The 22709-nt window shown below is 53.7% G+C and overlaps 2 protein-coding genes across 4 annotated transcripts in view; one reads left to right on the top strand and one right to left on the bottom strand.

Annotated features, from left to right (window-relative positions):
- The window catches only part of SPTB (spectrin beta, erythrocytic), a 129561-nt gene extending 117020 nt beyond the window's left edge, over positions 1-12541 (top strand). The window contains exons 33-36 of one of the 2 annotated variants that reach the window (XM_058429419.1): positions 8146-8402; positions 11694-11867; positions 12152-12194; positions 12374-12541. In XM_058429419.1, coding sequence (XP_058285402.1) covers positions 8146-8402; positions 11694-11867; positions 12152-12194; positions 12374-12541 — 642 coding nt within the window. The remainder of the gene's footprint in view (positions 1-8145; positions 8403-11693; positions 11868-12151; positions 12195-12373) is intronic. The other variant, XM_058429420.1, reaches the window with a different exon arrangement.
- Positions 12542-14047: 1506 nt separating this feature from the next.
- PLEKHG3 (pleckstrin homology and RhoGEF domain containing G3) overlaps positions 14048-22709 on the bottom strand; it is a 46062-nt gene continuing 37400 nt past the window's right edge. Inside the window, exons 16-17 of one of the 2 annotated variants that reach the window (XM_032179320.2) lie at positions 19397-20813; positions 14048-18871 (exon numbers count right to left, since the gene is read on the bottom strand). In XM_032179320.2, the coding sequence (XP_032035211.1) occupies positions 18150-18871; positions 19397-20813 (2139 nt within the window). In that variant the 3' untranslated portion in view covers positions 14048-18149. The remainder of the gene's footprint in view (positions 18872-19396; positions 20814-22709) is intronic. The other variant, XM_032179319.2, reaches the window with a different exon arrangement.

Raw genomic sequence — 22709 nt, forward strand, 5'->3', positions numbered from 1 at the left:
GTGATGCCATGTGTGACGTCCCTGAAAGGGATTGGTGCTCCTAATCCCTTTAATGTTAACTGGAGACTCAGTTAACAGTGGAGGCATCTCAGAAATGGGTTCGAAGCGGACGACGTGACCACTGAGTGGCAGATCTGGATAGGGGAGACAGTGTCTTCTAACTCTCTCTAATCTTTCAAATGCTGAGTGGCTGGCTCAGGGCCACTGAGCGACTAAGCAGCCAGCAGCTCCTTCAGGGCAGGGACCTGAAGAGGCCACACAGGTGGTGGGCATGGTGAAGACAGCTCCCGAGGAAGCCTCATTCTCTTCTCACGCCCTGGGGACAGTGAACCAGTTTTCTCCTCCCCTGCACACTGCCATTCCCCTTCCCCTCCATTCGCTTTACCGGGTGCCCTTCTGCCCTGCATCCCTTCCTGTCATCTTGGCCAGGCCCCCCCGTTGCCATCTCAGACAGACAGCTGGACTCTGGGGTGCAGTGTTGCACTGGACTGCTCCCCCACCCCACTTCTCATAAGAGCCTTTCCCCATCCCTTGGCCTGCAATCCAAGGGACTCCTCACCATGCATCCCAGCCTCAGCTCCCTGCCCTGGCTCTTTCCCCCTGTTCAGCAACAGCCTCTGCTTTCTCCTTTAAGGCATCTGTCTCTGCCCACCTTAAGTTGCCATCTCTTCATCTCTTTGGGTGCCCTCAGCTCAACAAACCTTTTTCTTCTCTTGCAAACAACTGTCTTCTGAACAGCCTTTCCAACCCACCCAGTGACAGCCCTTCTCACCCAGAGGACGAGAGCTGAGATATCGGACATTGGGCGAGGGCGACACTTCTTGGCTGCCAGCTCCCCGCACCCCACAGTCACCAGCACTCTTTGGTTGCCTAAGGCATCTAGCAGGGGGGCTTGTTTGGCCCCAAGCCCCTCTTCCAGCTCTGGCATGATTATGCTGCCTCTGTCAATCAGCCATGTGTTTTGTATAAGCCAGGATCATCTCATTTAGACTGTGAACCCCATCGGACAGGTGCTTTCCTCTGGAGTGAGGATACAGGTCTCCCCTCTTGCAGCAGGATTTAGTAAGAACACAGAGTTTAGTGCCAGACAGACCTGTGTCCTCAACATTCCTCACTAATGTGTGACTATGGACAGATCACTCACTCTGTATGGCCCCCAGTTTCCCTTATTTGTAAACAGGGGTAATAACAGTACCTGCCTTGCAGAGAGGCTGGGAGGATTGGAAGAGACAACGTAGGTAGAGCAGCTGGCACTGAGTAGGTGATCATTTAAGTCCCTTCATTTTTCTCCATCCCCCACCTCAGTCCTTCATCTCTTAAAAGCAGCATCCTTCATGTGAATTCTAACATGAATTCAGTCGTGGCACGATGCATCCCATTGCTGCAGTCAGTCTGTTTCTGGGGTGCATCCTCAGGCCCTGGTTCTCACTGGCGTTACCTTTAGAGAGAAGACCTTTTCGCCTGTGTTCTTGGCTTGTAAATGCATCCGGGTTCGCTGAGCATCTTCAGAACCTCTGAAAGACCCTGTGGTCCCGAGCCAGGTTGTGTTTCTCCTGGGAGCCTGAGGAGTTTGTCGTCTGTGTGCAGTCCCCGGCACCACCTGCTGGCTGAGCCTGGACATACACCTTCACCTCCTTTGGCCTGGAGAAGACGTTTATCAACCTGCCCATGTCCCTGGCCTGTTTTGCACATCCTCTGTGAAGACCCCAACCCCTGCCTCCCCGACCCAAGCCAGTTTCCTAGCAAGGCAGGACCCTAAAAAGTCAAGCTTACACAGACCCCTGCTTGACTTTGCAAGACTACAGAGACCCGGAGATGGCCATCCCCCACCCATTGGGAGCCTGCGGCCTCTCCCTGTTGGTTTGACTACAATCCTGTGAGACCCCAAAAGGCCTGTGCCCTCTTCTCCACTGATCCCTGTCAACCAGCAACCAATGCTGCTTGTCCCCTGCCCTCCTCTGATGTCACGATCCCACAGCCAGTACACACAGCTCCTCAGACACCTCCCCCTGCCTCTTCCCCAAACCAGAGGACTAAAGGCAGTGCCTTCCCTTATTCAGCCCACTCCCCAATTCTCTTTCACCTCCACTTATGGTCTAGACTCCCTTGCTGCCCCCAGCTGGACACCCAGAATTTCTTCCAAGCAGTGGGACTCTCTTCCTTCAGAGTGTCCCCTGCTCTGGTGGGTGGCAGCCCTCAGTGGTACAGGGGGAATCTGCATCTTCCTGATGACCTGAGGACTCCAGCAGCAGCCCCTGCCTTACAGCACAGAGGTGGAAGGGAATCTCAGATCAGCTCCTCCATACACGGCGCCTTTGGGCAGAACCTGCCGGTCCCTTAGTCACACCTCAGCCACATGAGTAGCCAGCATCGCCCCTCCTGGTGCTCTCTGTCCATAGATCTCACCTCCTGTCGGGTAAGACAGTCCCCACCATAGACCATGGCCTGCTTACAGGGGGGCAGCCTCACCTCATCCCCTCTTATTAGCCCTGAGGCTCAGGGGAGGTGGGTCTTCCTGCCGCACCATGCTGCTAGCCTGACCCAGGGCCCACAGTTGGCATGGGTGGATGGTTCAGCTGGCCAGCTGGGAGGTCCTTGATGGATCTGGCCTAGAAAGAGGCAGGGCTGATTCAACAGGACCACAGGCCTCCCACTGCAGGTTCGCGGCAACGGGGTCATGGATGGGTCCCCGCCCAGCTACTTGGCTCCCTGCCTTCCCACACCACCTGCGGTGCCCTTTCCAATCTGAGAGGCATTGTGTGGATAGGGAAGCAGGGCCATGGATTCTTGCCCCAGCTCTGCTACTAACTTGCTGTGTGCTCTAATCTCAGCCCGTCACTGAGCTTTGCCGGAACCCAGTTTTCCCATCTGAGATAGGAGGGGTTGAGTCCCATGACCCCAAGGCCTCTTTCCAGCTCTAGAATTCTGAGAATCTCTTTTCTCACATCAGCTTCATCTACCCCATCTCCAGCCTCCCCCACCCCCTTCCCTGATAAGGCCCCCGTTGTTGATTCTACCTACACACCCCTCCCAGAGGCATGGCTAGAAATGAAAGGCCCCGAGAAATTCCTTATCTCTTATGAATTGCAAAAGATCTTTACATACACATACACACTCACATGCTTGCAGGGCTGTGTCAGGCTCCCACCCCCCCCACCCCCTCCCCCTACCATGAGCAAGGAGCCTGCCCGCAGCATCTGGCCATCCCTCCAGCCTGCTCTCTGCTGTTTGTGCACTTTCCCTGGGCAGATGGGAACCCCAAGAGTAACTTTTTAAAAAATGGTTCTGCTTCAGAAAAGGATTTGACCTCTTGGGTATATATCTAGATACAATCTTCCTGGAAGTCTTTTCTTGACAAAGTTGTGAGCTCTTTGTAAAATCCACTTGTGAATTACCAGAGCCCTCCACTCAGCAGCACACTGTTGTCTTCGGCCGGACCTGGGGACCTCTGCCTTTGGCTTCTGGGGTCCCTCCACCTCAGTGCCCCACTCCAAGCATTGAGGCAGGGCCTCGGGCCGCTTCTGCACTGCCCTAAAGGGGTGGGGCCTGAGGCCCTCCTGCACTGCTTACCTGTTCACATGGCTTCCCCCTTCCTGTCTCAAGCGTCAGAATATTCCAACTGAAAATGGCCGAGAAAGGAGGGGCTGAGGCCTTGCCTGCCAATGGCTGAGATTCCCCTTCCCCATTTCTCAGTCCTGAGCATCCGCTACTCCAGGAACAAGAGGGTTTTTGAGATCCTTACACTAGCCCCACGGGACACTGGCCACCATAATTGCTCAGCAAAGCCCCAGGGAGGCAGGGGTGGATAGGGAGGGGTGAAGGATCATCAGAGAGCCAACATTTACAGACATGACCTCACTTTAAAAGGCTGCAAACCACCTGTGAAGTAGGTCATGGGCTCACTCCCACTAACTGAGTCAGGAAGGTTCTCTCCCTTCCCCCAAATGGAATTCCAGGGACTCTCACTCCAGGCCTATCTGACCCAACACCTGAGAAGGGGTGGGCTTCTCAGGAGGCCCTCTGCTCTTGGTCCCGGATGGGAGAGCAGGAAGGGGGCTGAGGGAAGGGGCCAGCTCCCTCTGAGAGCTCATCGGTATCTGCTCACAGGGCCTTCTAGAAATCCCTGTCCTCCTTATCCCCTCACCTCAGCCCCTCTTGGTTCCTCCTCCTTGTCCCCTTCCAGGGAGTTGGCCAGCCTCCTGGGAGCTGAGGAGGGGAAGAAAGATTGTCCCCAAAGCCCCTTCCCCCTCTCTTGTACCCACCTTCATTACACCCCACCTTTCTCACCTGTGTCCGCTCCCCCCTCCCAGAGAGGAAGGGAAGCCCTGCCAAAGCCCGGTTCCTTCACCTCTCACCCTCATTCTTGGCCTTGGCCTTCAGGGTGGAGAGGACAAGATGCATTTTAAATTGTCTCTACAGGAGCAGTCGGGAACGCCAAAGAAATCTTTGCGTTTGGAAAGATTGGAAAACCTCCATTTTCCAAAGCCAACCTGTGACCTGGCCATATAATTTTTGATCGCACTGGCATGGCCTCTGAATGTCCCTGCCAAGGAATGTGGGCCAGGCACCCATTAAGAGGAAACAGAAGAAAGGTGGGATTAAGTTGGGAGTCAGTCCTGGCAAAATCCGTCTCTATTTTCAGAGGACAGTTTTCTAAAGGAAGGAAAATGGAATGGAAGTATAGGAAGAAAATGTAGACACAGAGGTCTCTAGCAAAACCAATCCCAGGAGAGCAGAGGCTGGGTAAGAGGGGCAAACATGGCTGAGAGGCAAGCTTCCCTCCCTATATCTGCCATGGCTGCTTCTCTGAGACCCAAGGGCAGGGAGAGCACTGATGGTAGCAGGAGCAGCAGTGCAGCCCATGTCCCCTCCTCTGGAACCTACTCCCGCCCCTCTTGGAGGAAAAGCAGGCCCTCCCCACATGTATACCCAAGTCAGAGCGCAGGATCCACAGAAAGACCCCAAGCCCAGGCTTCCAGTCCCATCCCTGCCTCTCCTGCTCTTCCTCCCTGTTACGGTGATGCAGGCAGGGCTTTGGGGCCTCCAGATCCCTGTGGCCAATGCTGGCTCATTGCAGACACTCTAGGGTCCAAAGGCTGCCAGATGCATAGAAGAGTGGCCTGACCACAACCCTCAGGGGCGCTAAGGTGGGAAAAGATGAACACCATAAAGATGGGATAAAAGCACAGGTCTGTCCATTTTGGGAGTGCATGTTCCAAACTGCCTCCTATACCTATTAGCTTTGTTGTCACCAGGAAATGCAGAGTTCTCAATTCTCAGTCTTACTTGGGAGAATTCGGCCAAGAGACCAAGTAGTAATGTAAGCAAAAGGTTTACTGAAGGAAAATAAAGAGCAGGGATTGTATTTATTTATTTATTTATTTTGTGACAGAGTCTCACTCTGTCTCCCAGGCTGGAATGCAGTGATGTGATCTCGGCTCACTGCAACCTCCACCTCCCGGGTTCAAGCGATTCTCCTGCCTCAGCCTCCCAAGTAGCTGGGACTACAGGCACGTGCCACCATGCCCAGCTAATTTTTTGTATTTTTAGTAGAGATGGGGTTTCACTGTGTTAGCCAGGATGGTCTCGATCTCCTGACCTCGTGATCCGCCAAAGTGTTGGGATTACAGGCATGAGCCACCGCACCTAGCCTGGGAGTTTATTGAAGTAGACTCCAAGAGAGGAGCCAGCAGGTCCGCCTGGGAAGCAGCAGTATTCACAGCAAGAGTGAGGTAGCAGCAGAGACAGTACACTCTGAAAGATGAGGCAGAGCAAGCTGCTCGAAAGATGAGCCAGCAGCTCGAGAGTTCTGTCTCGCGGTTTTTATTAGGTCACACTCTCTTTAAGTTCCTGCCTCTGTCCCAAGTCTCCACCTTTGTCTAATTTCCTGCCTCTATCTTATGTCTCCATCTTTTCGCCCCACCTAGTTCCCGCCCCAGGTTTGTGGGACTCTCCCTTACTGTCAGCTGATGAACCTGCAGGGGCGGGTGTCGGATATGAATCCTACCGAATGGTGACGTTGCTAATTACTGCCACTCCAGGAAGGGTGTATATTGGTATTTATTGTACCTGCATATCTCGTAGGAATTTCTCCTTTGCCTTCTTTCCCTCCTTAGCATGCAGCTGGCTACATTCCCACAGGTTAACTGCAGAGTGATGACTGAGCATCTTAAGGGGTGTCTTGCGGCGTTCCTTCCTGTGTAGATATTTCCCCTCCTCTCTGCTTATATCTAGGGTGAATGTTTTGGGTGGTCTCTGGGGTGTGAGACTTTCCAGACCTCCCTTTCTCAGGGGCTCCCCCACCTGCTCATATCTATCTGCCTACTCTGACCGTATAACTTTGGGCAAGTCACTTGACCTCTCTGAGCATTGGTTTTCTCATTACAGATTGAAAGCGTTAGGCTAAGTCAGTGGTTTCCAAACTTTCCCAGGCACCTAACCCTTTCTTTAAATGAAATCTTACTGGAACCCTAACATGTAACCTGTTTACTGAACAGTGCTAATTTGATGAGATACAAACATGACCAGTTTTATCTTTCTTGCAACCACTGCCTTCCAACGTCTCCATTGAGCCCCCCTTCCCATTCCTAAGGCCACCTCAGGCAGACCCTGGTCACTTTCAGTGGATAAAAAGTCTGCCCAGTTGTTTCAGTTTAAAGCTTCAATCTGATGTCCAACATGGGGCCCATATCCTCCCATCCTCCATCCTCTGTTTCGGGTTCGCCCCATGGTCTAAAGGACTCAGACCAGGCAGGAGAACATGGTCTGCTCTCTCCTGGCTCCTTCCCTCTCCTCCCCAGCACTCTTCTGGACCTCTGTCTTCAGCTGTTGGGGCAGTGAGGAGGGAGCAGAAAAAGGACTTCCTTTTCTGACCTCCTGGCTGAAGATGTCCTTGGTGCTTCAGGCATCCAGCTGCTTGGGGGCCTTCCTACCTCTTGCTGAAAGGTGTTTAGCAGTCAGGCCTTTGGGACAGGGTCCTGGCCAGATGGCTTCAGCGAGGCTGCCTTCCTTGGTGCTCCCTTGGCACGGAGGAGACCCACCCATTCTTGCCCCACCTGGCAATGGGAGGCCACCCCCTGCTGCCCCAATCTGTCCTGCCCTCTCTTTCTTCTGCCCCAACAGGCAAAAGGGCAGATCAGCAAGGTCTAGCATAAGGAGACGCCCAGCCAGGGAATGGCAGGTCAGCTTCCCCTTCTTGTGGGCACCTGTACGTCATACAGTGAGTGGCACCATTGGAAACCCCTCCCTTGACTTGGGCAAGGGCCAGGCATCCCCAAGTCTCCACAGGGAGGTGCAGGGAGGTAAAGACCACAGCAGTTCCCCAAGGCAGTGCGTCCTTACGAGGGGGATTCTCAACTCCTGCTGCGCATTAGATCCCATGAAATGCTCAGTAAGAGATACCAATGTGCCGACCCCCAGGGCCAGTTAACTCAGCATCTTGAGATGGAGCCTGAGAATGTTTGTTTTAAAAGCACCTGAGGCGATTGCGGAAGGCAGCCAGGGTTAGGAACCACTGCCCTGTCCAAAAAGTTCCCATCAAATGATGGAGAAAGGACCTGTTAGACCTGCTGATGGCCAGGGAGGGTCTGGGTTCTCCCTTTGTAAGGTGGCAGGGGCAGACTTAGGACCTGGTACCCTTAGTTTTAGGGCTTTAGGCACAATTTGAAAGTACCAGAAGAGTTCCCATTCAACATTCTACTATAAGTGGTTGTCAAACTTGTCTTAGCAGCAGAACTTTCCTCATACGAGTGTCTGGCTACAGCAAGGGGAGGGGCCAGAGCTTTGCCAGCAGCATTGGAACCTGCCCCCCCTCACACCCCTTTAACGAAATAATCACTCAGGTCCCTTTGGCTCACTCTGAGAACCTTCCGCTGCTATGTTACATTGGAGAGAGGGGGCCACCCTGCAGCTCTCTGAAGGGAGAATGGGGTGGAAATGGAGCCAGAAGCACAGGCAGAGTAGAGAAGCAAGTGGGCACCCATAGCAGGTTGTGGGAGAGCCAGGGTGGGCCAGGAGGTGGGAGTAGAAAGGAAGTAGGCTTGAGGGTGTGGGGAGGGTGGCTGCTGACCTCCCAGTTTTGCTGAGAACAGCCATCTTTAGGCCAGAGTCCCCAGAAAGTTGTGCTCCTCCCTATGCCCTGAGCAGGGGGAAGAAGAGGGAACATGGCCTCAGAACCTGCAGCAGCCACCACCGCTGGGGCAGCACGAGGATGGGCAGAAATCCGCTGGGGAAGAGAGGCCCGCCACAGAGCCCCTCTTTAAGGTCCTAGATACGCCTCTGAGCGAGGGTGATGAGCCCGCAACGCTGCTGGCCCCGCGGGACCATGGGCAGAGCGTGCAGATGGAAGGCTACCTGGGCCGCAAGCATGACCTGGAGGGTCCCAACAAGAAGGCTTCCAACAGGTGAGTGCAGGAGAGGCTGGGGCTGGCTGAGGGTAAGTTGGGCAGCTCCCAGGGATCTCTCTGCCAGCAGAGCCTTGGTGACATGGGCATGGGCTGGGGGAGGGGTACCCTCTGCCTTGGCCTTTGAGAGCTCCTGGGCACCCCTCTGGGCCAGCCCCGAGGGCTACTTGGCATGATGGGAAAGCCCATCTCCAGTTCTGGTCTTGAATTCAAATCCTGTGTCTTCCTGCAAGTTACTCAACGTCTTTAAATCGGTTTCCCCATTTGGAAGGAGAGGATGATGAGAACAGTATGTCTTTTCACTACAGATACTGTTCCTGGCACACAGTAGGCACTTGGTGAACACTAGCTGTTATTATCCTATTATCCCAGGGCTAGGGATAGGTAGCTCTAAAGGTTAGGTAGGTCTTGGCACTAACAACATCCTTGTTCGAGCCCCACTTTTTACCAGTCTAGGCCTCGGTGTCCTCAGCTGTAAAATGGGAGTGATGGGGGTGGGGCATGGCCTAGTTGCACCCCAGAGGTCCCTTCCAGTGCTGTCATTTGGTGACTCTATGACCCCGAGAACTGACTCAAAGGCTGCGTCCTTTCCTGACCCTGAAACAGTCATGCCCTTGGGTTTGGTCTATCTAGGGCTGTCTCTGCCTGGGGCCCCTGGGGGCCTCCTCTTTCTAGCAGCAGTCCAGGGTCCCAGGAAAATAGGGCAGCACCAGGAGGTTGAAGCCAGCCGTATTCCCAGGGACAGCTGGAAGCATGAGCATGCAGGCTGTGTCTGGGGGACTCACGAAAGGGATTCCAAATTCCAAAAAGGAACCATTTGGGGGCCCAATTGCCCTGCCCTGAAGAGGTTTATTTATTGCTTAAATGGAGAGTCTACCCGGAAAGGGGAAACTAACATTTACTGAGCATCTACTATGTGCCAAGCATTATGTTAGGACTGATAAAATCTTCACAACAATCCTGTGACATTGATGTTTCTATTTTCCGAGGGGAAAACAGAGTCTCGGAAAGGTTAAGTCATTTGTTCAAGGCAAGTTCTTTCTCCAAAGACCCAGCTCCTTCTTAGTAACTGCCTTTCTGCTAAAGGAAAGATCCCTGAGCGCGGAGTCAGAAATGGGCCTTCGTAAAATGGCTTTGCAGCCAGCTCTGTATGGGTCAGTTTCTCTCTCTGACCTTCCAGAACTTCCTCCCTATGTGCCCTACTAGTTTCCCCACCTTCCTGCCCTCAAAAGTAAGGGAGGAGAAGAGGGAGAGGAGAGGAGGGAGACAGAGGCGAGGATGAAGAGGAGGAGGAAACAGAGTCTGTTGCTGTAGAAATGCAGCAACATGCTTCCCATGTGTGAGTGAAGCGGCCCGGGCTAACCCACCTGTTCAGTTATGAGTTTGATGCTCTCACCAAACATGCCAGTTGACGTGAGCCCTATTTGTCTTTTTTTGTTTTGTTTTGTTTTAGAAGAGTCTCACTCTGTCACCCAGGCTGGAGTGAAGTGGCTCAATTTTGGCTCACTGCAACCTCTGCCTCCCAGGTTCAAGTGATTCTCCTGCCTCAGCCTCCTGAGTAGCTGGGATTACAGGCATGTGCCACCACACCTGGCTAATTTTTTTTTTTCCATTTTTAGTAAAGATGGGGTTTCACCGTGTTGGTCAGGCTGGTCTTGAACTCCTGACCTCATGATCCTCCCGCCTCAGCCTCCCAAAGTGCTAGGATTACAGGTGTGAGCCACCACGCCCGGCCGACATGAGCCCTATTTGTAAAATTTGTTCCTTTAAAAAGTTTAGTATACTTGGCACATCTCATCAAAACAAAAAACAATCACTGAAACAAAACCCTGTTCATTCCTTCACAGTTCTGTAGTGAGAATCAAATACACTAACGGATGTAGAAATACTGTAAAAAGTTAATTTTTTACTGTTGGTCTTAAGACGTAACAGTTCTACTTCTATAAGTGTACTTCAAGGTAAGATCAGTATTATAGGCACAGATTTATGTGTGAGAATGTTCATCACATTGCTATTTAAATTATGGGCACATTTTCCAGTATTATAAGGTTCATCAATAAAGGGATTGATAGTCTTCCACATAGCTATTCAAAATTATTTTAAGAACTATTTGAAGATATGGGCTGGGCATGGTGGCTCAGGATTGTAATCCCAGCACCTTGTGAGGCCGAGGTGGGTGGATCGCCTGAGGTCAGGAGTTTGAGACCAGCCTGGCCAATGTGGTGAAACCCCGTTCCTACTAAAAATATAAAAATTAGCCAGGTGTAGTGGCTTGCACCTGTAGTCCCAGCTACTGGGGAGGCTGACAAGAAAATCGCTTGAACCTGGGAGGCAGAGGTTGCAGTGAGCAGAGATTGCACCTGAGTCTAGCCTGAGTGACAGAGGCTCTGTCTAAAAGTATATATATATAAAATATATAAATACTATATATAATATATGTTACATATAATTGCTACATCGTATAATATATAAAATGTATAATACATAAAATATATTATGTATTATATAATGTATAAAATATAATGTATTATATAGTATATGATATATAATATGTAATATACATTATATATATTTTATATATGTATATATTTCATATATATTATAATATATAAATATATAAATTATATAATATATAAATAAAAAGTATATATAAATATATATTATATATATATATGCTTTTTTTTTTGAGACAGAGTCTCATCTCCGTCACCCAGGCTGAAGTGCAGTGGCTTGATCTCAGCTCGCTACAACCTCCACCTCCCAGGTTCAAGCGATTCTCCTGTCTCAGCCTCCTGAGTAGCTGAGACTGCAGGCATGCGCCACCAAGCCCAGCTAATTTTTGTATTTTTAGTAAAGACAGGGTTTTACCTTGGTCTTGAACTCCTGACCTCAGGCGGTCTGCCTGCCTTGGCCTCCCAAAGTGCTGGAATTACAAGTGTTAGCCATCGTGCCCGGCAAAAAAAAAAATTTGAGGATATGGAGAAATACTCATGATTTAGTGTTATTCTTAGAAACAGGATATAAAATTGAATATATACATAATCCAGTTTTAGCTATCTGTGAATAGTAAAAAAAAAAAGTGAAAATGTGAAGACTAGAAGGAATACATAAAATGTTAATAGCTAATTTTTTGTAATGAAATTACATGCAGGTGATTTTTTAACAATAAAACATGTTACTATGTATCAGAACAAACATGGTGTAATTTTTTTTTAATGGTGAAGCTATAGGAATTGACTCTAGAGATGCCATATCAGGATGTGGGTGACCTGCCTGTCTGCATCTTTGCAGGTCCTGGAACAACCTGTACTGTGTGCTCAGGAACAGTGAGTTAACCTTCTACAAGGATGCCAAGAACCTGGCCCTGGGGATGCCCTACCATGGGGAGGAACCCCTGGCCCTGAGACATGCCATCTGTGAGATTGCTGCCAACTACAAGAAGAAGAAGCACGTCTTTAAGCTGAGGTGAGGCCTTCCTGGCTTTTGAAAGCTCGGGTTGATGGCTTGATTTGGCATTAGTGGCAGGGCAGAGACCCTCTGTATGGGACCAGCTCCAGGCCTGAGCTGCTCCTCAGGGGTTTTTCAAATCAAAGAGGCTGATGGTCCAGACTTTGACCTCTCAGAAAGTGCTGGGCTGCCTGAGAGGGGTCTGGATGTTCAGCTCAGGGTATTGTGGGATCACAGCCAGCCCTCTGCCCAGCGCCCCCTCCAGAGGTGTCTCCATGACAGGAAACCCTTTGTCCTCCTAGGCTGAGTAATGGCAGCGAGTGGCTCTTCCATGGCAAGGATGAGGTAAGCGCGGGCAGCCTAGCCCAGACCTGGCTAAGAAAGGGGTAGGTGGAGAACCCCAGGCCGCTTGCCCTGGAGGCCCCCTCAAAAGGGGCAGTCCCAAGAGTCCCCCCATTGTTGCCTGGCCCGGGAGGTGGGGGGCTATGGGCCTCCAGACTCCACCGTGACCCTCCGCCCCGCAGGAGGAGATGCTGTCCTGGCTGCAGGGCGTGAGCACCGCCATCAACGAGTCCCAGAGCATCCGCGTCAAGGCGCAGAGCCTGCCCCTGCCTTCCCTCTCCGGCCCCGACGCCAGCCTCGGCAAGAAGGACAAGGAGAAGAGATTCAGCTTCTTCCCCAAAAAGAAGTAGCGGGTGGGGCTGGCGGGCACGGCGGAGTCGGGAAGCGCAGAGACCGGGCAGCCCAGGCCTTGGCCTCCTCTCGCCGCCGCCCGCCTGTCGAATCGAGACGAGTCGAGTCGCGGGCCGGGCCCCTGGGCCCCACGCTGCACTGCAAAAGCTGCCTTCGCCCGCGTGTCCTGGGCCGACGCCCCCTCCATGCCCTCGCCCGCGCTGGCTCCGCTCCAGGGACAGGGGCTCCCAGCTCCTCTGGCGTCTTTGGGGCCTCCAGGCCTGGGGGCAGGAAACGGTTCTCTGAGGCACACACCCTCCTCTCCCACTCTCCTCCTGAGCCGAGGGTGCGCAGGCCCCTTACCCACAACCAAAAAAAAAAAAAGAACTGGAGAAGGCTGATGGGGTTCCTCAAACGCTGCCCGTTCCTAAAGCAAGTCTTGCTTGGGGTCACCTCCCACCTGGTGGCAGCCAGGGAAAGGGGAAAGGAAGAAGACACTGGAAATGCATGGCCAGCTCCCTAGGGGCATGAGGAAGGAGCCTTCAGGTGGCCCACGAAGCCCTAGCTCTGGGCCAGGGGCTCTGGGGGGCTGAGGGGACCAGACTAGGTGCAGGGCCTTGGGTGCTGCCAGCCTCCTTCCCACTGGGCTTCCGCAGAACTGGGACTCTCACCTCAGGGGCAACCACATCCCTCCTCTCTGCTTCTCCCCCTAGATCAAAGGGTACCCTCCCACGGTTGGCAGGGCCTGGCTGAGTGCCTCCAGCACCCTTTGTGCCACCACAGGCGGTCCCAGGAGGGGCAGCAAGGTCAGACCATTCCTCATTGAAAACCGTGGCTAGGGCACAGGGCTCTGATCTGAAGGAGTGACAGGTATGTCACAACACTGCCTAAGGCTCTCCCCTCTCAATGCTGGGACCCTCCCCCAGTGCCACTGGCTGCCCAGTGGCAGCCAAACTAGCAATATCCAACAGACATAGGCCCCCTAGGGGACAGTGTGGGCCCCCAGATATAAGATGGATACCCCCGCACCTGCAGTAAAGCAGCCCAAAGCCAAATGCTCAATTGCATCCTGTCTGCAGCTGGGACTTTGGAGGGTAATGGCTGGGCAGACAGTAAAGTCGATCACCTATTGTCTCGGGGTGGCAGATGCAGCCATGTCTTGGTATCACCACCCATGTGACAGCTACCCCTGCACAACTGGGACAAATGTCAGGGCCAGAGCCATGAAGGTGTGGTACCCCTTGATCAGCTTCTCCAGGTCCTGGCCCCAGGTCTTGGCGGGGAGGGGGGGTCACATTGAGTACAGAGGTCAAATATCTACCACCCTCCAGCCCTGAGCACCAGAAGCTCTGCAACCTATGTCCCCAGGAATGGACTTCCCCTTGCTGCTCAGGTCATACTTCTGGAGGGAGAGAAAGCTCATTCCATAAGGATTTTCCCCACCACTCTACTCTGAAAGCAACACAGTTCTGGCCCGGTATCTAACTAGGGTTAAGTCCAAGAGAGGAGTCAAGCGGGGGCGGGGGGCGGGGGGCGGGGGGGCGGCGGCAGTGGCAGCAGGCATTTTCCCCCAGGGAAACCATAAAGTCCCCAGGGCCTGCAGTCAGTTTCTATCACCTTCCCTGTGAGAAGGACCTTAGTTCCATGGAGATGAAGTGGGTGAGGTTCAGGTAGAAGCCACAGGGGCAGGCATCCAGAATGAGGCCCCCTGAGGAACCCTGAGTGCTGACCAGTGCCGGCAGAAATCAGTTCCACCCTGTGGCCCTGACACTATGTCAGGGTGACACCAACTGCAGCAGGCAGGAGCCACAGGAAGGAAGACGTCATCCGATGGAGCCTGATATCCCCAGGTTCCCACCCTGGTGGGCAAGGTCTTCATTTGGCTTTGGTACATATGACCCTATACAGGGAACCTAGTGTATATCACTCACCAGCCTCTTTCTGTATCTGGGGAAACCAAGGCAGTGAGGTGACTGCACTCACCTAGCAATAAAGTAGGCCTTTGGTGCACTTGCAGGCATGTCCTCCTCTGGGGCAGACAGCAGGTTCCTTGCTGAAGGGCAGATGGTGGCAAGCATCTCCCTCAACTGTTTCCCTGGGCCAGTCTTTAGGGAGCCAAGGGACAAGGGCCCACCCTCCCCCTTCCACGTGTGCCAAATCAGCACCTGAAGTGAGGCATTTCCAACAAGCAACTCCACAGACCCAAGAAAGGAAGGGCTCCAGTGGAAGAGCTAGCATCTCACCACCCCAGGTCCCCCGGCCTGGTCCAGGGCAGCCAGCTGCATGTGACCATTCTGTTGCCAGCTCCCCACACATCCCTCCTGTCACCCAGGCCCCAAGACATTCGACCAACTAGACTGAAACTGCAGGCATCCAGCTTTGGGAGACCCTGTGTGTGCCACACCAGGGCTAAGCTCTCCCAGTGCCCTGGCAAGGTTTTTTTTTTTTTTTTCTCTCCTTATTCTACTTTACAGTGTTTTGACAGTATTCCCAAACTAGGTTGACACAGCTCCAGTCCACACCAGCATACCAGGCTTCCTCCCCAGGGCAGTTTAGAGGAAGCTCCTTCTGGGCAAGGTCAGGCGGTCCTCCTTCCCTCTCTCCTTCCCCTTTGTCCCAGCCTCAACTGACTCTGGCTATGGGAGGTGTGGAGGGTCCTTGGGCTTCCCTCCCCAACCTGGCCTCCACTAACACCCCTAACAGGAGGCCCGTGGAAGGCTCAGCCTCTCCTCCACATCCCTCTTCCTTCCTGCCTATCAGAGGGAACCAGGGTCCCCTAGGCTGACCCTGAATCCTCTTCCTCCCTTCATGGAAGGGGGGCAGGAATCCAGAGGAGGATGAAGCCAGTGGGACCACATGGCTTGGTGGCTTGGACAAACAAGCTCAGGGAGGAAATGAGGCGGCAGCTGCAGAGGAATGCAACCCTGTTGGGCACAGACCATGCAATCTGGGGCTGGCCCTGGGGCCAGCTGGGTCCTGTCCTCCACCTGCTCAACCGTGCTTCCACCAACCAGAGGAAACCCATTTACTAGTTTTTCTAATAAATCAATAATGCTCCATATTTCTCTCGGTTTCTTATTTAACTAGCCTCCTCGCCCTTTGAACTGAGCCTAAGAGGGCTGGGCACCATGGAGACAGAGGGACAGCCAGATTCTCTAGCTTGTCCCTGGGAGTCTTACCGGACGACTGCAAGCACCTGGGTCCTGGGCTTCACCACAAACTCCAAGAAAAGCTTGCTCATTCATGCATTTGATCAACTTGAAGGCCTACTCTAGGGCAAAAATCATTTCCAAGCAATGATCAGTCCAGGCCCCTCCCCACAGAGCTCAGGACAGATCTCAGCACTCGCTGGACCACAGAATCATCAGCATCTCTAAGCCTGGGATTCACCTCCAGAGGGCAGTTTCTGTTGCTCTAGGGAGATGGAATGTAAGCACTGCGTTTCCAAAAGGCTCCCCAGATGATTCCAATGGGCAGCCAGTGAGAACCACCAACCTGGTGCAAGGTTCCCAGGCATACCTAGATGGCTGTGTAAGGACTGCCTGGGGAAGGGGTTAACTACAACTTCCTGGGCCCCACCCTCTGAAGAGCCCCAGTCGGGTTCTTCAAGGGAAGATCAGAGGCTCGTGACAACCTCTCTTGAGCAGAAGCAGCACAGGGCAGAGATAGCCCCTGGTCTGGCGGCTGCCCTGAATCTTCTGTGGTCATTCCACAGTCACTGGCTCCTGCCAGGCCAGTCTCAAGATATGATGCTGAGTAACCACAAGGGCACTGGACAGTGTGAGAGTCAGGGAGGCGGAGGTTGCAGTGAGCCGAGATTGCACCACTGCGCTCCAGCCTGGGCAACAGAGCAAGACTCCGTTTCAAGGGGGGAAGAAAGAATCTGGGTCCCTCTGATCTTCCCTTGACCTTGTTAGACTCGGCAGACCCATCTTCAGGTTGGGTCAGAAGGCCCACAGGGCCCTGACCCAACAGCCCTGCTGAACACTTGTCAGGCAGCTCTACCACCCAAGCCCTGCAGCCTCCACCTCCCAGGCCCCAGCTAGAAAAAAAATTGAGCAAAATGAGTCTGGACCTCCGTGGAGAAAGGGCAGAAAACCCAACTGAAATAGGGAGGCATTCCTAACTCTTCTGAATCAAAGACACTTCTGAGAATGTGATAAAAAGGGAGGAATCATCCCAGAAAAATGCACTTGTACTCCTCATCCAATGTTGCAGACACCTTTAGGACATTTCTAATCTCCGAGTTTAGAATCCTTGCCTTCAGCCGCATGCAGTGGCTCACCCCTGTAATCCTAGCACTTTGGGAGGCCAAGGTGGGTGGATCACCTGAGGTCAGAAGTTCGAGACCAGCCTGGTCAACATGGCGAAACTCCGTCTCTACTAAAAATACAAAAATTAGCTGGGTGTAGTGGCTTGTGCCTATAGTCCCAGCGACTCGGGAGGCTGAGACACGAGAATTGCTTGAACCTGGGAGGCGGAGGTTGCAGTAAGCCAAGATCACACCATTGCACTCCAGCCTGGGTGACAGAATGAGACTCTGTCTCAAAAAAAAAAAAAACCCTTGCCTTCTAGGATGTTTCCTGGGGACCAGAGAGAAACGCAAAAGGAACCAGATACTGGGAACGTCTGCTTATGAGAAAAACGGGCTATCCACCTCACCACCTCCCTTCTTTTAGTCCAAGTCTGGTCCTTGGGGAAAACAGCAAAAGGCTGGCATGCGGGACCCCCTACCCTAGACAGGACAGCAGGCTGCTGCTAGACAGAGAAGCCCATGGGAGTCTAGGCAGCAGAGAGAAAGCTCCCACCCTCACATCCTCCTGCCCCACCACCCCCACCAGTACCCGGGTGCCTTACGTTTCATGAGCCCAGGTGATGACTGAGTGTGGAAGGAACGACCTCCATGTCTCCATCTCCCTAAGACATCCCTGGCCCATGAATAACCTTCTCTACACCAGCCAAGCCCAGGAAGGAGTTCACACATAGTGGGTTGGTCAGCAGTGGTTATTGCACCATTGGCAAATAATGAAATGTGTGTACATCAGCGACAACCGCAGGGTCAGCACAACAACCCTCAAAAGTACCTGAACTGAATCCACTTCATTCTTGACAGGAGGGGAATAAACAGGGGCCACACACTCACGCATGCGCACATCATACCACAGAATGGAAAGCAATAAATTATTGGCTTCATTCCCGCCTGGACCCTAAGAAAAGGCACCGTTACAGAACAAAGCCTCTCCAGGCCACCGCCTGAGTCTCCTGGGGGTGGGCTCCTCTGTCTGGCTGTGGCCGTGGCCAGCCAGCGCTGGAGGCCTGAGCAGAGCTTGTTCTCTCTGGGAAGAAGTGAGCTTAAATATTTGGCTTCTTACCAGAAAACAACTATTTACAAGGGAAGCAGCCACACCGGTCTCACAGGTGAGTGGGAAGTTGTCTCGAGCCCCAGTGGATGGCACAGGCAGAAGACTCCTGCACATGGGAGCATCCTTCCTGAAGGGCAGAGGGGATGGACTTTCTGCCCACCCGAGGGCCCTGGGCAGGGGCTCCATGAGCCCAGGCTTGAGGGGAAGGATGCCCAGGTTCTTCCCCAACCTCCAACATGACTCCTCCCTCCCCCAGGAGTCAGCATCAACCGACAGAGTTCAAGGCCTGGAACTTCTCTCTAAGGTTTCTCACTCTGCCCTGCTGGCTCAGGTCTGCTGAGTCCCTGGGACCCTCTTCCTTTGGCTGGCACTCTGCAGACTGCTGGAAGTCCTGGACCTGCCCCAGCAGGGCCACCGGCGAGCTTGGTCCCTGGCCACTGCTCTCCTCCAGCCCTGCAGTGGGGCTGGGAAGGGGTCCCTTCTCCATGACAATCACCCGCCGGTTGTCCTCCAGGGTGAGGTCTGCAGTGACATACAGGGTCTCACCTCCGTCCGGCTTGCTCCGGGGCAGAGGCCCAGGGGATCGGGCAGCCTCTCCGCCTCCCCGGCCCCTCTTGGTGCTCAGGCTGCGGCAGCGGCCCACCCTGCCCGACAGAGGTGGCTCTACCATGTTCTCTGGCACCGAGTGGCTCCTGTTGACGGGTGGGCCACGGGGCCGGCCACCCCCTGCTCGGCGTGCCTCATCGCGGGAGGCATACTTGGAGCAGAGCTCGCGGACATCGGGCCAGCTGAAGGTCTCTGTGGGGCTGAGGGGGCTCCGGGCGGAGGGCCGGCCCCCAGGCGAGGTGATCCTCTGGCTGACAGCAGACGGGTTGAAGGAGAAACGCTGTGGTGACATCTCCCCAGCCGAGGAGGGCTTGGGAGGGCTGTGCTCCTGGGCCATCAGCTGCTCATAGTCGAATAGAGACAGCACCGGCTTCCTCTTACCTGTGAGGAGAGAGCAAGCTGCCTGAAGCATGGGGCAGGAGGGCAGAGCTGCAAGGGGGTGCTCTGAGCAGGCCCCAACTCACTTTCCAGGCAAGGCTGGTTGTTGGGGTTTTAGGTGTGATGGGAGAAATCTCACTTACCATCCACAGCCCCTTTCGTGAAGGGCCATGGGAAGAATGAAGAAAAGGCAGTGGAAAGGGGTCAGGAGTCAAAGGAAGAGGAGAGAGCTTCTGCTCCCATCCTTCTAAAGGAGGGGCCTGGGGCCATGCTTCCTCCAGAAGCCTCTGCTGGATGGGAAGGGTCAGAGCAGAGGGCATCAAAAGGGCTTAACCAGGAGAGCAAGCTTGGCCTCAGAGCACTGGACTGGCTGCCAGGGCTCACCCTGTGCCCTTAGTGCCCAGGGTCCAGCTTCTCCCTTTGGTAGAGCCTCCTTAGAGGTCACTTTTCCCGAGGAGCCAAGTGGCTCCTTATTGGCTCTTCAATCCCTAGACTTGGGGAAGGGCCCACTTGCCGCTCCTGTCATACCTTTGCCACCTAATGGCTCTCCAGCCTCTTCCTGTAGACAGGGCACAGTGGGGCTCTTCCCATCCCTCTCAGGGGCCGCCTTTTCCCACTGCAGTGGTGGCCTGGCCATCACTGGCTTGTTGCTCTTGATCCGGAGGCTGTACTGGCGGGCCAGCTGGTAGACCTTGTTCTTGACGCGCTCGCTCACGTGGCTGTCCATTACGTGGGAGAGCTGCACGATGCGGGGGTGCAGTGGGGCCACCAGCTCCCCCTGGGTACTGCTGCTCAGCTCCTTCACCAGCTCTTTCAGCTCCCGGGCCAGGTGGGCCGGGCTGCGCCCCTCAGTGGGAGAGGAGCTTTCCGGCGAGGCAGTGGCCGACTCCTCTGTGATGGCTCCCAGCTCATGCTCCTCCAGGATGAAGAGTGGCTCATGCAGGTCAAAGCCATTGGCCTGGCCCTGGCCTGGCCCCTTCCCAGGGCTCCCGCCAGAAGACTCCATTCCCTCCCAGAGCTTCACAATTTCTGAAGACGGGCGGAACTCAGCATCTGAGATGGGAGGTGGGTCCCCTTTGACCGCATGGCTTGGTCCTGGGAGCTCAAACAGGGCCCACGAAGTCGGCCGGGAGCCCACCTGTCTCTTGCGCCCCACTGGAGGTACTGGCTCTGGGTCTGGCCGGGGAAGGCTGTTGAACCTGGAGACGGAGTTTCTTACCAGTCCTTTGGGGATGTAGGAGAGGCTCTCCCGGCGACGGACGCTGAAGCCTGCATCGTGGTGTTCTGCGTTTTCATAATAGTTCTTAATCTTGTCTAGCAACAGCCGGTCTCGGGTGGAGAGCGCCGATTCCTTCTTGCAGGAAGACCAGTCGGGCTCTACTGGGCAGCCTGGGCTTGGGGGCTCCATCCCATTGACAGAAGGGCTGTTCTCTGTGGCCACCCCCACACTGATGTCCACTTCTGGGGAGAGCTGACAGCTGAGGGAGTCTGTGGCACTGCCATGCCGGGCCAGGCCCTTCTCGCTGCCCTCCAGGCTGAGCACGCTGCTGCTCCGGCTGACCAGCCGCGGGCTCCCAAAGCCACTGGACTTGCCGTCCTCCTGTGCCACACTGCTCCGCCGAGAGAAGCTGCTGACAAATCGCTCCGCAATGACACTGGCCTGGTCCAGCACGGAGGATGGCAGAAGGCTCTCAGGCTCCTGGGTGGCACCCCCCATTTCTTCTTCCTCCTCACTGCTCAGGGCCTTAAGGTCCTCAGTGCTCTCAGCCGCCACGTAGTCCACCACGTCACCCGGGGGGTCCATCCCCAGAAGGCCCTGGTGGGCATCAAGCTGTGTCTCCAGGACTTCTGGAGATTCTGTGTCTGAAGGCATCTCCTCGGCATTGGGCCCTTCCACAGCAGCAAATACCTCTTGCTCGCTCCCAGCCTCAGGGTCCGGCTCAACCTGAAACATAGCAGAAAAGGCTCACATGAGTAAAAAGCCTCCTTCATGAGACCCAGGGAACAAGGAGACAGCATGGCCTGCTCAAGGCCCAGTGACAGGGACCTGCAGTTTAGGACCCAAGGCAATCAGAACGAGCACGACTTAGGAGTAGGTGATGGGTCCTTAGAGGAACATGACTGTGTCCTTTAGTCACCCTACAGCGGGGGTGCTGGGCCCATGTCCTCAAAACCAAGGAAAACAGTAAGAACGCAAATGGGACAGGATGGCAACACCTTGATGGCAGCCATCCTAGGAACTACGGGGACAAGGTGGGAACACACAACAGTGGGTTGGGGATGGCCCCAGGTTCCCAGGGGCTGGTTCTCACAGCGTCATGGAACCAGCATGGCTGATGGTGAGGCAGCTCCCCAAAGCCCTAGAGGCTCCTCACTTGGAGGTTCTAGGGTTCAAACGCAGACCCGCGCAACATGAGAGGCCATTTCATTTTCCTCAGGGGACATGGCCTCCCATGTGGATTAGGGTCTAGAGAGCAACACAGCCACATGCTGGAATCTCGTCAGAGAATGAGGACCAGGAATGTGGCTCCTCCCAGCACAACAGCATATGCCAACTGCATATGCCCAGGAAATGGGCAAGGAAGAAAGCAAACTTGAGAATTCCCTCTTGACCACCTTGAAGGTAATTTGAACCGCAAAACTGCTGACATACGCAGCTTTCCAGAGCGGTCTTTAAGGGAGATAAGAGCAAACACTAAATTCTAAGATCAGACATAATTCCTTCTGTTCTAGTTCAGAATCTGCAGAGCAAGACCCATGATCTAGACTTGCACTGTTCAACAAGGGAGCCACCAGCCACTGTGGCTTTCCGAGCATCTGAAATGGGGTTAGGCCAAATGGAAACCTGCTCTTGGGATAAAATACACACCAGATTGCAAAGATTCTGTATAAAAAAAGGGGATAAAACCTATCAGTAACTTTTTATGTTGATTACATGTTAGAGTAACACTCTGTATACATTGGGTTAAATAAAATATACTACTAAAATTAATTTCATCTGCGTCTTTTAAACTTTGTAATGGGTGGTTCTCATTGTATTATTATTGGACACCCCCATTTGCTCTACTCTGAATGCCTGTGTATCTCTAAAATTGCCATGTGGAGGCTAACACCCAGTGTGATGGGAATGAGAAGGGGGACATTTGGGAAATTGGGTCATGAGGGCTCCATCCTCATGAATGGGGTCAGATCCCTTACCAACGAGGCTCAAGGGAGCTTCCTTGCCCCTTTGCCATGTGAGGACACAGCAAGAAGCCACCATCTACGAAGCAGAGGGCGAGCCCTCACCAGGGTCTGCTGGCATCTTGACCTTAGAATTTCCAGCCTCCAAAACTGTAAGGTATTTTGCAGCAGTAAGGGATTACTGCAGCAACAAGGGATTCTGTTACAGCAGCTCAAGCTAAGACGTCATGCTACATTCCTATCCAGTATCATCCAGGCTTCTCAGTCCTGGCTGTGGGGTCCAACATGGGGTCCAGGCCGTAGCTCACGATCTTTCCCTTATAACTTCGGGAAAGTAAACGATGCTGCTTCCCACAACCCACAGACAGCATAGGGCAGCACGAGGAGGAGAGTGGGCCTCTGAGTCCCAGACCCAAGTCTGATCTCAGCCCCACCCCTCAGAAGCTGCTCAGTGTTAGGCACATCATCAACCACTCAGAGCCCTTTTCCTTCTAGAGCTGTTGTGGGAAGAGAAGAACATCAGTTACAGACGAGGTGTCCAACAGATATCAGTTCTCTACCCTTTGCCCAGGTGACCACAGGTGTGATTTCAATGTCTGGCATGCTGGCAGGGACAGGGCCTTATAACCCATACAAGGTGGCCTAACCAAGGCAGCCT

The sequence above is a fragment of the Hylobates moloch genome, unplaced genomic scaffold (assembly GCF_009828535.3).
Source record: "Hylobates moloch isolate HMO894 unplaced genomic scaffold, HMol_V3 SCAFFOLD_16, whole genome shotgun sequence".
NCBI classification, from domain to species: Eukaryota; Metazoa; Chordata; class Mammalia; order Primates; family Hylobatidae; genus Hylobates; species Hylobates moloch.